The sequence below is a fragment of the Rhinopithecus roxellana genome, chromosome 18 (assembly GCF_007565055.1).
Source record: "Rhinopithecus roxellana isolate Shanxi Qingling chromosome 18, ASM756505v1, whole genome shotgun sequence".
Taxonomy (NCBI): Eukaryota; Metazoa; Chordata; class Mammalia; order Primates; family Cercopithecidae; genus Rhinopithecus; species Rhinopithecus roxellana.
The window spans coordinates 93,985,404-93,998,952 of record NC_044566.1 but is presented as its reverse complement, the minus strand read 5'-3'; the positions used below and the strand labels follow the sequence as shown (position 1 = coordinate 93,998,952).

Below are 13,549 nucleotides of genomic sequence, written 5' to 3'. Positions count from 1 at the left end.
TCTGGAGGCGGAAGTGAGAGGACTGCATGTACCCAGGAATTCAAAGGCTGCAGCAAGCCATGATTGTGCCGCTACACTCCAGCCTGGGTGACAGATAAAGACTGTCTCTAAAACAATAATAAATAAGGGCAGGCACAGTGGCTCACCACTGTAATCCCAATACTTTGGGAGGCCAAGGTGGGTGGATCACCTGAGGTAAGGAGTTTGAAACCAGCCTGGCCAAATTGGCGAAACCCCGTCTCTACTCAAAAATACAAAAAATTAGCCAGGTGTAGTGGCGGGCAACTGTAATCCCAGCTACGCAGGAGCACCACTTGAACCAGGGAGGCGGAGGTTGCAGTAAGCCAAGATCATGCCACTGCATTCTAGCCTGGGTGACAAGAGCAAGACCCTGTCTCAAAAAAAAAAAAAAGAATAAATAAATAATAAATAAAAACAGCTTCAAATAGAAGCCCATTGGTGGAATAAGGGACTCTAGAAAAAATCAAGTATGTCTCTTATTTAACAGAGCAGGAACCCTGAAGTTCAGAGACATTAAGCAACAGTCCAAGGGGACTTAAGTAGCTGGTAGAATATACACCAGCCACTGTCTAAGAGCTTCATCCACATAGCTCAATTAATCCTTCCAACTACAATACAAGGAAAGCATAATTATTATCTCCAATCTAAAGATGAGGAAACTGAGCCCCAACAAGGTTAAGTTATATACCTAAGACTGTACAGCTGGTGAGGCATGGAACCAGGTTTACAACCCATGCTCTGAACTACTAAACCTCTAAGATTAAAACCCAGAAGTCCTGACCCCATGGAGGGTTCTCTCCATTATAAAGAATTCTGGCTGGGCGCAGTGGGTCGCTCACTCCTGTAATCCCTGCACTTTGGAAGGCCGAGGCGGGCGGATCACCCGAGGTCAGGAGTTTGAGACCAGCCTAGCCAACATGATGAAACCCTATCCCTACTAAAAATACAAAAATTATCTGGGCATGGTAGAACACACCTGTAATCCCAGCTACTCGGGAGGCTGAGGCAGAAGAATCACTCAAATCTGGGAGGCAGAGATTGCGGTAAGCCAAGATCGCACCACTGCACTCCAGGCTGGCAACAAGGTGAGACTCCATCTCAGAAAAAAAAAAAAAAAATTCTAAAGCTCATGAAAGAGCTAACCATGTCTGATAAGGCCTGCAAAGCTTTTTTAGGCCCTGATTAGAACAAACTAACAATCAAAGTTATTTTTTGTTTTTTTGTTTTTTTTTTTTTTTTGAGACAGAGTCTCGCTCTGTTGCCCGGGGCTGGAGTGCAGTGGCCGGATCTCAGCTCACTGCAAGCTCCGCCTTCCGGGTTTACACCATTCTCCTGCCTCAGCCTCCCGAGTAGCTGGGACTACAGGTGCCCGCCACCTCGCCCGGCTAGTTTTTTGTATTTTTTAGCAGAGATGGGGTTTCACCGTGTTAGCCAGGATGGTCTCGAACTCCTGACCTTGTGATCCGCCCATCTCGGCCTCCCAAAGTGCTGGGATTACAGGCTTGAGCCACTGCGCCCGGCCTACAATCAAAGATTTTAAAAAATAATCTGGGAAATGTGAAGAGCATACTAACAAGTTGTTAATTTATCATAATGACATTATAGTTATGTAAGAATAGACCCTATTTTTAAGTAATGTATACTAGTTATATAGAGGTGAAATGATATAAGGCCTGGGACTCACAATCACACATGAAAAAGAATAGGAAGAAGAGACATATGAAGCAAGTTTGGCAAAATCTTGATAATTATTCAATCTGAATGATGAAATATGAAAGTTCATTATACTATTCTCTCTACTTTTTGTATGTTTATTTTCAAGCTTTTCAAACACATTAATACAAAATCATTCATAAATGTCCATGAACCTGAACCCATGAAAAATGAAGCTACTGAACAATGAAAAATGGGTAAGCCCACATTATGTTTACATTTTAAAGCTTGTTTTTAATGGCAGCCTTTATCATCCGCTGAACTATTTAATTTCATTGTTTCTGATCTTATGACCATCCACTCATCAATACTTGAAGCGTGGGAAGAGCTATTAAATGCATATGTAGTTTAATTTTTTTAAATCCATCTGCAGAACTGCTTTATTAGTCAGCTAGTTAAGAATATTTATTGAGCATTTATGTTGTGAGCATTGTATTAGCGCTGACCCAAGTTATCAGACACAGAGCAGAGTAATTACTTCCATCTAAGGACAGATTCACAGACCATGGGTTGCTGCTCTGCCTCCTGAGAAGTCCAGGGTTACCTTACCTCACCTCTCAGACCTTCACACAATGAAGCCGGGCCAGAACTTATGCAGCAGGTACACCTGCTGTGGCTCCCTGGCAGACACTGGAGCCATAAGAGGAAGTAGGCAGTGGCAGAGTACCAGGCAGGAGGTGGGGGGATGAGGTGTGTGGGTAATTTTTAGTATCTTTAGGCCCTCCCAGATTCTTCCCTCTGCAATTCAGAACCATCACAATGCATTTCCTATTTCCCATTCAGCCAGGCGCCCTCACATGCCAGAGCAAGCCCACCTGCTTCCCTGCATTTTGTATCTGTTCCATCACAGGTTTTGTCAGACAAGTGACCACAGACAGACAAGACTAAGAGTTAAGACAACAGCCAGGCCATCTGGCTCTTCATGCATAAGGGTGTCCAGGGAAAACGGATGTACTACTAAAGTATCATGACATAACACAGTTGGCAGCCCGTCACACGTGGGAATGGACACTCCTAGGTCACCATTAGTAGGCCATCCTCCGACAGGAAAGGGATATTCAGGGACCACGTCTGCACCAGCACTCCTGGGCTCCACCAGCACGGCTTATTAAACCAGTACCTGCAGCACCTTGGAAATTATGGCACACTAGTACACTTTATTTACTCCTGTTCTGCCTCAAATCCCTGACGACCACGGCAGGCCCCAGATAAAGGAACCAAGTTCTGTGTGAGAACAGAAAAGATGCCAAAGAAGTTGCAGGCTTTATCCTTAACATGCACTGGCAAAAGTCAGGAAGATGCAGGAAGCCATACAGAAGTTAGCTGGTTATGGAAGAGATGGCCACGTTCTGGTCTATTCCCAACTCCTGCTCTACTCCTTACCTAATCGACTTCCCTAAAATAGAAAAAGTAAATCCCTGTTTACTACGGATCAAACTGGAGTTTGAGGAATCTGCAGAGAGTTGGCAGAGCTAGCAATGGAGAGAAAATTCAAACTGAGCAAATTGGACATAGAAATCAGCGAAGTTTCATCTCCAGTCTCCACAAACGTCATTCACGCAATTCTGTGTCTGCCCAGGAAGAGCAACGATGTGCCACCAAAATGATGCATCCGCCCCTGTGTTAAGGGGCCCGGCACTCTGCCCCAACACTCCCCAACACACCGCGCCACAAAGCCCAGACAACCACTTCCAAGGCCCATCTTCTTGCACTGTTCCAACAAACACAAGTCACACCCACCCACAAACAAACCCGTTTCAAGAAAACAAATGCCGGCGGCAACGCAAGGGGCTGCTAAAAGTTCCCAGCTGCCTGGCAGAGCTCGCTCCTGCTCAAACGTCGCTCCACTCCCGCACCATCCAGGTGAACCGGGTTGCAGTGCGTTTCCAAATACAGCAGAACCAGCACTGGCTGTGAAAAACTTAATAGAAAACTTCATCTTCCTCACACCCAGAGGCCTATTCTCTAAAGACGTTCTGCCACGTGCAGATTCATTTTGGGTTGCTCGCTTTGCTTGCTTCGAACCCCCAAACGTCACAGGAATTTGCACCAATGCTAAATTAGCGAGGGTTCCCATCATGCCCCCCAAGCCTTCCTAAAAGGCGGCCAAACTTCAAGATACCAGCTTGGCGGGGCGGGGGCGGCGCAGGAGAGAATGCCGAAGCCCTTCCCTCCTGGAGTTCAGCCCACTCAAAGGGTTCGCAGGGGCATCTCCCACCCTGAGCGCAGACTGGATGAGGAAGCCCCATCTCAATTCCCCTGTGCCCCTCCAAAACACGGGAGGAGAGGGAGGCTGGGGGAGAGATGCAGGGGATGGGGGAGAGTGTAATTTCCCAGTTGACAGAAAGCAGGTAAATTGGGAGAAAGCCGGGTGAAAAGAGTGAGAGGGCCACGTCACTCCGCGGAAATTTCCCAGGAGGAAGGGGGCAGCTATGGGGACAGAATCTTGGGTGGCCGGGAGGGGTCTGGGAGTTGCAACCCCTCCAGGACCTTCTCTTCTTCCCCGTCCAGCCCCCTCCCGCCGGCCCCACCTCTTGATTCCGCGGACCCAGCACGGTCTGCCGCTCCGCCTCAGCCCCGCCGACTGAGAGGCGCCCGGCCCGGGCCCGCAGCTGCCTGCGCCCCCTCCTCCCTCCCCCAGCCCGCGGTCGTCCCGCACTCACCAGGAGCACGGAGCCGCGCACCACCTCAGACACGCTCTGCCGCAGCTCGGCCGCCGTGCCCGGCTTACTCAGCGCCCGGGTGAACTTCCGAGTCTCCGCCGAGGCGGGGAGCAGCGGCGGCTGCGACATCCTCCGGCCCCCGCCGCCTACGCCTCCGCCTGCTCCCGCGGCCCGGCCCGGCCGCGCGGCCGCCAGGTGCGCCCTCGGCGCCCGGCCCGCTCCGCCTGCCGCTCCCGGCGCCGCCGCCCGCTCCCCCCGCTGCTCGCCGCGCGTCGGGCCGCCGCAGCCCGGGCCGCGCCCTCCGCCCCGTGTCACGCCCCGAGGCGCCCCCCTCGGCGTCCGCGGCCCCCCGCGATCGCAGCAGTGACCGGGCTCGCTCGGGGTGACCGTGCGTGTGGCGGCGGAGTCTCCCCCATGCCACCAGCCTCCCTCGGCGACCGCTCGCCGGGCCGCCTCCTCGGGGCGGGGTGTCCGGCGCGGCGCGGGCGGGGCGGGGCGCCCGGAGGGCGGAGGAGGGGCCGGCGCGGCGGGACGGCGAGCCAGGCAGGTCGGCGCGGCCCGGCGCTGGAGCCAGGCGGCCGGACTGGCAGGGGTGGCGTTTCGCGCGAGACCCTCAGTGGGGAAGGTGGGGGGGTCCGGGTTGCCTCCGCTTCGGGTCGCACGTCCTAAGACCCGAGGAGGGGACTGTGCACGCCACCAAGAGGGTGCACAGCCGAGGCTGGACGATGCGCGGTCTCGGAGTCGGGTTTCCTGCCCAGGGAGCCCGGCTGCGCTCGAGGGGACCCCGATGTCACCGGCGGGGTCTGGGCTCGGTGCACCACGCCCCCCTCTGCTCCAGGGGCCTCGGCTGGGATGGAGGTCTCAGGAAAGTGGCCTTTATTTGTGCGGCACCGATCGACACCCCCATCCGGCCGGGCGGACATGGACGGAGCGTCCCTGCTTGGGACCTGGCGCGGAGCGCCGCGCGCTCGTGGTGGCGCCTCGGCCTCCCCACCGATCGGTCTCCGGAGACACGGAGCTCCCGGCGGGAGAATGACGGCTGGGCCGGGCCAGGCGTGGGAGACTCCCAGACTCCGACCCGCCGGGACGGCCAGCTGCTTCACCTTGGACGTGGGCAAAACTTCGGAGCCTCGATTATGTCGCCTGTAACCTGAGGACAACGGCCTGGAAGGGGCTCAGGTGACACGGCAGCCCTCACGGGGGCCGATTTAACCGGTCTGCCGCCCCTCCGCGCCGGACAGCCAGGCGGGGTGGCAGGGAAACCGGGATGCGCCGGCTTGCGAGCCCACCGTGACGCAGAGCTGGCGGCCGCTAGCGACAACTACCCAGTGAGGGACTTTCCCCCCAACACCCTAACCGCTTTCCCGTCCCTAAGGGTCTCCTGCCACCCCGGCTCCCTCTCCGTCTCTCTGAGGAAGCCCGGCGCAGCCTAACCCTCCCGGGGCCGCGGAGAGGGCGCGCCAGGCGAGGATTTGCGCCAGGCCCGCGGCGCATGCTCAGTGGTTGGGGACTGGGCGGGTACCCCGGGCGGGGAGGCTGACTGAAGGGCGGCTCTGCTGATTGGTCGGGCTGCTGACGCCACGCCCGTTGCTTCCCGGTGGACAGTTCCTTACCTGCGGGGTCGGCCTCCGCAGAGCGCGGTGGCCTTGAAAACCCAGTTTTGGGAGAATCCCTGCCGCGTCTCCGGCCCCAGTACCAAGAGGTTTCATAGCTGCCATCACTGCGGTGGAGGAGGCCGCCTGTCGCGTCCCACCCCACCAGAAAGCCTAACACTGGCCTGAAGCGTAATCTTAAAGTGGTAGGGGAAAATACCGATCTAGCGCGGAAAGCAAAACACCTCCCTTCTTGGTTTAATGGGCAGGTCTGGAGATGAGGCATGCCGTCAGCACTCAATAATTGCTTGCAGGATCGGATTGTTTCCCCAGTGGGTGGGGACTGGTGGGGACTGCAGGATGTAGCATTGAGTGAGCCTGACAGATTGGAAGATAAAACAAGTGTGATAATAAAAACAATGACACACTAACCCATTTCCTCCTCTGTGAAATGAGAAATGGCCTAGATGTTTTCCAGATCTCTTCTGTCCTAAGAGTGGAGCTGGGTGACAGAGCAGGTGCAAGCCAGCTTTTCCCTGCCTCCCCGGGGAACGCACTCTGTTGGGCGAGAGCAACTCAGCTCGCCTTGACGCCTTTCAGCTGCAGGAGTGTGGCCGCTCCGTTCTCATCTGAACTGTTGACAACAGTTGTCTTCTGAGAATCATAAATTAGAGCCTCCCTTTAGGCTTCTGACTCCCTCAAAGGTACCAGACAACACAAACTTTTCCCCTTTTGTTACCTTGGCTCTCTAAGCTGTATCTACTTCTATACAAGTTGAACAATTTTGTCTTTTTAAATTAAAAACAACAACAAAAGCACCTAAGGTTGTAGAGTTTTATATTCTTTTTTCTTTTCTTTTTTTAAGAGCTATATGATTAGAGTGTGTGTGTGTAGTCTAAAGAACAAAATTTCAACAAATGGTTTTAAAGATCTGATTGGCTTCTAGTAGCAATTCATGAACCAGGCAGCATTCTGAATACAAAATAGACGGTGCTCTGTGAGAATGGAAGAACAGCTGGGTTTTATTAAGGTAACTTAAGCAGGAACAAGGGAAAAGTATAGTGCAGAAAGCACATTAGGTAACATCAAGTTACTCTCCTTTATGGGTTAAAGCAGAGGGGGCTGCCTTAGCTGGCTCAGGCTGAGTGGGCCCCGTTTGACTGGTTGCTATGAATCTCCTGGTTTTTGGAAAACTGGCCCTTTGGGGGATTTTCCTGTTTTTTTAAAGTCTCTGTTTAGTTATGTAGCACTTAATACTGTGGCTTCATTTAGTTTGGTCTGTTGGGGCCTAGTTCAGGCGCTCAGTCCAAAACAATGGCCTACCATAAATTTTATTTAAATATGTGTATCTGGAAAGTGAGGAATTCCCCAAACCTACCAATTTTATCCATATCTCTACCACTCCTAAATTCTGTACTTGCTTGCTGATTCAGTATATTCTAGAATTGGCAGATTTTCATTTAGGAAGCAGAAAACAACACACAATGTGCCAACAGTAGTCACTGGCGATGTCTAACCAAGCACAGGTTCTGACAGACAAGGAGGCGTGGAAACGCGAACTAAACCCAGGAAGATGGATTCACCCAGCAACCCAGAGTGGAGCCTCTTCTTCCTGGTGAAGTGTCATTGATAACAAATGGGACATTTCTAGTGTTAAAGTTTCAGCAGAAACTTGGTCCCTACTGTTCTGGGTTGAATTGTACTCCCCCAAAAGATATATTGAAGTTCCAAACCCAGTACGTGTGAATGTGCCTTATTGGGAAATAGGTCTTTGCAGATGTAACCAACTTAAGTTGAGGTCCTACTGGAATAGGTGGGCCCTAATTCAATAGGAATGGTGTGTGTGTGTGTTTGTTTTGACGGACCCTCACTCTGTTGCCCAGGCTGGAGTGCCATGGTGCAGTGCCGACTCACTGCAGCCTCTGCCTCCCAGGAGGTTGGGATTACAGTCACCTGTCATCACACCTGGCTAATTTTTTGTATTTTTAGTAGAAACAAGGGTTTCACCATGTTGGCCAGGCTGGTCTCAAACTCCTGACCTCAGCCTTCCAAAGTAGTGGGATTACAGGCATGAGCCACCACGCCCGGCCTGAATGGTGTCTTTATAAGAAGACACACAAATACATACACAAAGGAAAAATACTATGTGACGACAAAGGTAGGAAGGAGAATACTGCACACCTGCAAGCCACAGAACAGCACGGATCACTGGGACCCACCAGAAGCTGGAAGAGGCAAGGAATGATCCTTCCCTAAAGTTGTCAGAGGGAGCATAGCCTGCTGACACCTTGATTTCAGACTTCTAGCCTCTAGAACGGCGATAGAAGAAATTCTGTTGTTCTAAGTCATCCAGTTTGTGGAGCTTTGTTACAGCAGTCCTGGGAAACCAACATGCTGGCCAAAGGCTATTTTTTAAATTTCCACCAGAGTGGGCCTAGAATTGTGTGAGTTCTTTTGGCATCACTATTTCCCGGAGAGAAGTCATACCTACAGAGGGACAGAGCATCAGCCCAAAAGAGGGTGCTACCTGTCTACCTGGGATGAGGCTGACCTCTGGCTGGGCTGGGTGGATGATGTCTCAGGTATGGTAGAAGATACATCCACCTACATTAGCTTGATGGAGTAACCTCATCTTTGTTTTTCCAAACTATAGGAAGAAAGCTTTTCTTTCTGTTGAAAATGAAACTAGTAGGTAGTGGAGATGAAATATAATTGCAGCCAGTTCTGAAATTTGCATATAAATGACTGTACTACACGCAGATTTATAATTCAAGTGTTACCCATGCTTAATGATAACCTCTTACTACATCGTTTCCTTGTTAAGTTTGCTTTAGGATTTGTATGTGTCTTAATAACATATAATTAGTTTAAAATCTCTTCTGGTTATATCTTGAAAGAGCATGTCTGGTTTTAGCAAAAATAACAAGTGACCCATAAAAAGGAGGCACTCCTGTGCACTGTCACATACAGGGAAGTGTGAAAGGGGACTTTCGCTCTTTATCCTTGCATTGATTGAATTTTAATTTTTTTTTTTTTCTTTTTGAGACAGATTCTTGCTCTGTTGCCCAGGAAGGAGAGCAGTGGTGCCATCACAGCTCACTGCAGCCTCGAGCTCCTGGACTCAGGCAATCCTCCCAGCTCACCCTCCCAAGTAGCTCAGAGGACAGGTGCATGCCGCCATGCCCACCTAATTTTTTTACTATTTGTCGAGACAGGGTCTCACTATGTTGCCCAGGCTGGTCTCAAACTTCTGAGCTCAAGTAATCCTCCTACCTTGACCTCCCAAAGTTCTGGGATTATAGGTGTGAGCCTTATAGGTGTGAGCCACTGTGCCCGGCCTGGCTGAAATTTTTAATGAACACTGACTGCGTTTATACTTCATTTATTAGGTTGGTGCAAAAGTAATTGCGTCTTTTATTTCAGTGGCAAAAACTGCAATTACTTTTGCACCAACCTAAAAACTCTTTTTTTTTTCTTTTACAAATTTGTTTTTTAAAATTAACCATCTCATGCTTAGAAGTAGGCTCTTGTTTATTCCACTAGATAAGTAGAAAACACAACTCTTCAAGGCAGAGCATCTGGGAAAAGTATTACAATTAATCTAACACATATGTTTCCAGATACCACCTAGGGTTCATGTTACTGGAGGAATGTAATCCCCTCTTTCACTTCTGTTTTACTCAGGAGACATTCCTAGAGGACATGGAATATGAGGTCTTTAAGACATAGCTGAGACCAGGGCATGTCACACTTTATTATGTGTGTAAGTCACCTGTGGATCTTGTTAAAATGCAGATTCTGATTGAGACGGTCAGGTGTGGTACCCAAGATCCTACAGGGCTAACAAATGATGTCAAGCTCCTAAATCAGATGCTGCTCACCCACAGACCACACCTGGAGTAGCAGATACTTTGACTTCACTGTAGGCTCTTGAAGATTCTCCTGCTGACTTTCAAAATTTAAGCAGGAAGGCGGCCAAACACTCAATAGGAAAATGGGCAAAACTCATTACCAAACAATTCACAGAAAAGATATAAAATGGCTAGAAAACACATGAAAAGGTGTTTGACCTCATTTATGATGTAAGAAATGCAAATGAAAACTACACTGATATACAATTTCTCACCAAATTGGAAAAATTGTAAGGTATCACACTTCATGTGGAAAGGCTTTTGGGAAACAGGCACTGTCACATATCGCTGGTAGAGATGGAAGGCGACACAACTGCTATGCAGTGGAATATGGCAATATCTGACAACACAATGTATGCATTTGCCATTTGTGCCAGCAATCCCACTACTAGGAGTTTTCTGTGAAAATACGTCTTAAACAAAAAGAAAATATTATGCACTGGGTTATTCATTGAAGCATTATTTATAATGGCAAAATATTGGAAAATATCTAAATACCCAAATATTGGAAATAGAGCAAATGTGGTGCATACACACAAAGAGATATTACTCAACTGAGAAAATGAATGAGAAAGATGTATATTAATATATGTGAAATGATTTTCAGGATATGTTGTTTTAAAAAGAAAAAAAAAGCAACTGAACTATGCTGTCTTTGGGTAAAAAATAGGGGAAAGTATGCTAGTATCTGCTTATTTCTACCAAAATCCCCCAACCCACCCAGGAAGGATAGCTAGAGATCACTAAATTTGTCACCTTCAGACGTTAGGTGGGAACAAAGCAGAAAGAAAAGGAGGAATGGGGAACAAAGCGTGAGTAATACTTCTCTGAATACACTTTTCTGTACAATTCTAACTTTTTGATATTAATGTTTTACATATTCAAAAAAATAAGGCAGAACATAAAATTAACAATAAAGACAACTCGGCCAGGCGCGGTGGCTCATGCCTGTAATCCCAACATTTTGGGAAGTGGAGGCGGGCGGGTCACAAGGTCAAGAGATCAAGACCATCCTGACCAACACGGTGAAACCCCATCTCTACTAAAAATACAAAAATTAGGTGGATGTGGTGGCACACATCTGTAATCCCAGCTTCTTGAGAGGCTGAGGCAGGAGAATCGCTTGAACCCAGAAGACAGAGGTTGCAGTGAGCCGAGAACGGGCCATTGCACTCCAGCCTGGCGACAGAGCAAGACTCCATCTCAAGAAAAAGAAAAGAAGGCCGGGCGCGGTGGCTCAAGCCTGTAATCCCAGCACTTTGGGAGGCCGAGACGGGCGGATCACGAGGTCAGGAGATCGAGACCATCCTGGCTAACATGGTGAAACCCCGTCTCTACTAAAAATACAAAAAACTAGCCGGGCGACCTGGCGGGCGCCTGTAGTCCCAGCTACTCGGGAGGCTGAGGCAGGAGAATGGCGTGAACCCGGGAGGCGGAGCTTGCAGTGAGCTGAGATCCGGCCACTGCACTCCAGCCTGGGCGACAGAGCGAGACTCCGTCTCAAAAAAAAAAAAAAAAAAAAAAAAAAAAAAAAAAAAAAAAGAAAAAGAAAAGAAAAAAGAAAACTCTAAAATGGAATACAAACAAACACATAGACCTATATAATGAATAATGTAACCACACTGAAGTCAAAATATTTTTTAAAGAACAAACCCCAGTAACTTTGAACAATGCGTATGAACTATATGCCATTAGATCTTTAACCTAAAGAACTCAAAAGAGTATTGAACTCTGGTAAGCTGGCTGTTTTTGTTTGTTTGTTTAATTTGCAGATGTATGAGCTAGACATTCTGAAATGAATTTCTGTATATTTGAAGACTGAGAAAATAAGTAATATATTCTTGACAATGGGAAGTGGGTTTCTCACTGTCAGAGAAAGGATTTAAAAATATGGAAGGAAGATGGAAAGAATAAACCCTGTGGTGTTGGATTGGCTTTGGGGATATCAGTATAAACTCATGAGTTTTAATAGATAGATGACAGAGAGAGTGAGAAAGAGAGATAGGTCCATACATATCACATCAGTGGTATGCCACTGGCCTGTACCAGCTCAGTTTTCAAGTATTTTGCAGCAGATTGATATTTAACTGACTTTTAGATTGACAAAGATGGGAGTATTATCACCAAGGAAATTGGTAAATGCTACAAATCAGGGATTTATTTTTCCCCAGAGAGCCAACTGATGAACATTCATCAGCACACTACTGTGTGTGTGTGTGTGTACATACATGTAATTTCTAGTTCCATCCACTAAAATGTCCTACAAGCAGTCACTTTCATAGTAATGAGCACATCTAGCACCTAGAACTTGCTTTCCAAGTAGCAATCTTCAATAAAAGGAGCCAAGGCTTCCCAAACAAACAGTTGACTTCAGAAAGTTCAAGACAATCCTGCAACATCTTAGCCAAACATGCTAGGACACAGCCTGGGCAGGTGTCCAGACTGTGCTAAGTCTGATGCTTCCCAGAATGCATGGCCCTGCCCAGTGACTCCCCAGAGGGCTCTTGTACGCTCTCAGTGAAGCTGAAGCCCATCGTGACCCAGAGACTCTATTTAGCTTGTTTGCTCCTAGGACCCTCCATCTAAGTGCCAAATACTGAGCCCAACCCAGCTCAGTGCGTGCTCTCTACTCCATCTTTAGAATAATCCCTATTACGATACATTTATATGTACATAGTTCTTGACAAAAGAAAATCTTTCATTGAGAAAATTCAACAAACAGGTTAAAATCAGAGTGGGGCAGCTAAAGAAAGAACTAGTAAAAATGAAAGATCAGAAGGAATAATGCATGGGTAGATGCAGAGGTTCACCAGCTAGGTCCCCCTGCAAGGAAAAGCTTGTTGTCCAGGAAGTAAAAAGGACAACCTTGACTGCCAGTTCCATCAGGGTCTGCCTCTGCTTCTGCTGCAGAAAGCACCTCACCAGTAATCACATACTTGCCAGGGAAACTCACACTGAGTGAAGGAATGAAAAGTTGCAGAGGTTTCAGGCTGATGTGGGAAAACTCAGACGATTTGATTCCAAAGCTCTCTGGTGGGTGGGCAAGTGCTTGGTCAAGCCTGCATTACTGTTCAACTTCTCTCTCTGCACACACCTGGATCCTCCTCTTTCCCTTCACAGGTGTTGATTTCTAATAAACATCACCCCAAACTTGCACCCCAGACTTCATCTCAGCATCTGTTTATGGAATACCCAGTCTGCAACAATCCAGAATGCAGGACACAGAATCAGATGGAAGATATGAGGAAAGAGTGGAAAGAAATGGAGGAAAAGTAAAAAAAATCTAACATGAAATAGTAAGAGAGAGAAATAAGAGGAAATCCATACCTAGATGCATCATAATGAATCTGCAGAACCAAAGAAAAGATCATGAATGTAAAGACTGCTCACAAAGATGAATGACAGACAGCTCAACATCAGTGAAAGCTAGAAAACAACAGAATAGGCCAGGCGCAGTGGTTCATGCCTGTAATCCCAGCACTTTGGGAGGCTGAGGTGGGTGGATCAACTGAGGTCAGGAGTTCGAGACCAGCTTGGCCAACATGATGAAACCCTGTCTCTACTAAAAATACAAAAATTAGCCGGGCGTGGTGGCAGATGCCTGTAGTCCCAGGTACTCAGAAGGCTGAGGCACGACAATTGCTTGAAC

The 13,549-nt window shown here is 48.3% G+C and overlaps 2 protein-coding genes across 12 annotated transcripts in view; one reads left to right on the top strand and one right to left on the bottom strand.

Annotated features, from left to right (window-relative positions):
• Positions 1–4,860, bottom strand: part of DOCK9 (dedicator of cytokinesis 9) — a 306,369-nt gene extending 301,509 nt beyond the window's left edge. For 6 of the 11 annotated variants that reach the window (XM_030922001.1, XM_030922004.1, XM_030922009.1 and 3 more), the window contains exon 1: positions 4,398–4,633. In XM_030922001.1, the coding sequence (XP_030777861.1) occupies positions 4,398–4,526 (129 nt within the window). In that variant the 5' untranslated portion in view covers positions 4,527–4,633. Of the gene's footprint in view, positions 1–4,397 lie in introns of all 11 variants that reach the window. The other 5 variants (XM_030922003.1, XM_030922011.1, XM_030922008.1 and 2 more) reach the window with 2 other exon arrangements.
• A 40-nt stretch (positions 4,861–4,900) lies between these two features.
• LOC104666450 lies at positions 4,901–6,807 on the top strand. Its single transcript, XM_010368523.2, has one exon. It carries the CDS (start codon positions 5,123–5,125, stop codon positions 5,549–5,551), a length of 429 nt encoding a protein of 142 aa, XP_010366825.1. The 5' UTR covers positions 4,901–5,122; the 3' UTR covers positions 5,552–6,807.
• Positions 6,808–13,549: the final 6,742 nt, after the last annotated feature.

Coding starts and splice junctions, on each gene's coding strand:
- LOC104666450 (XM_010368523.2), top strand. CDS start 5,123: ATGCGCGGTCTCGGAGTCGGGTTTCCTGCCCAGGGAGCCCGGCTGCGC.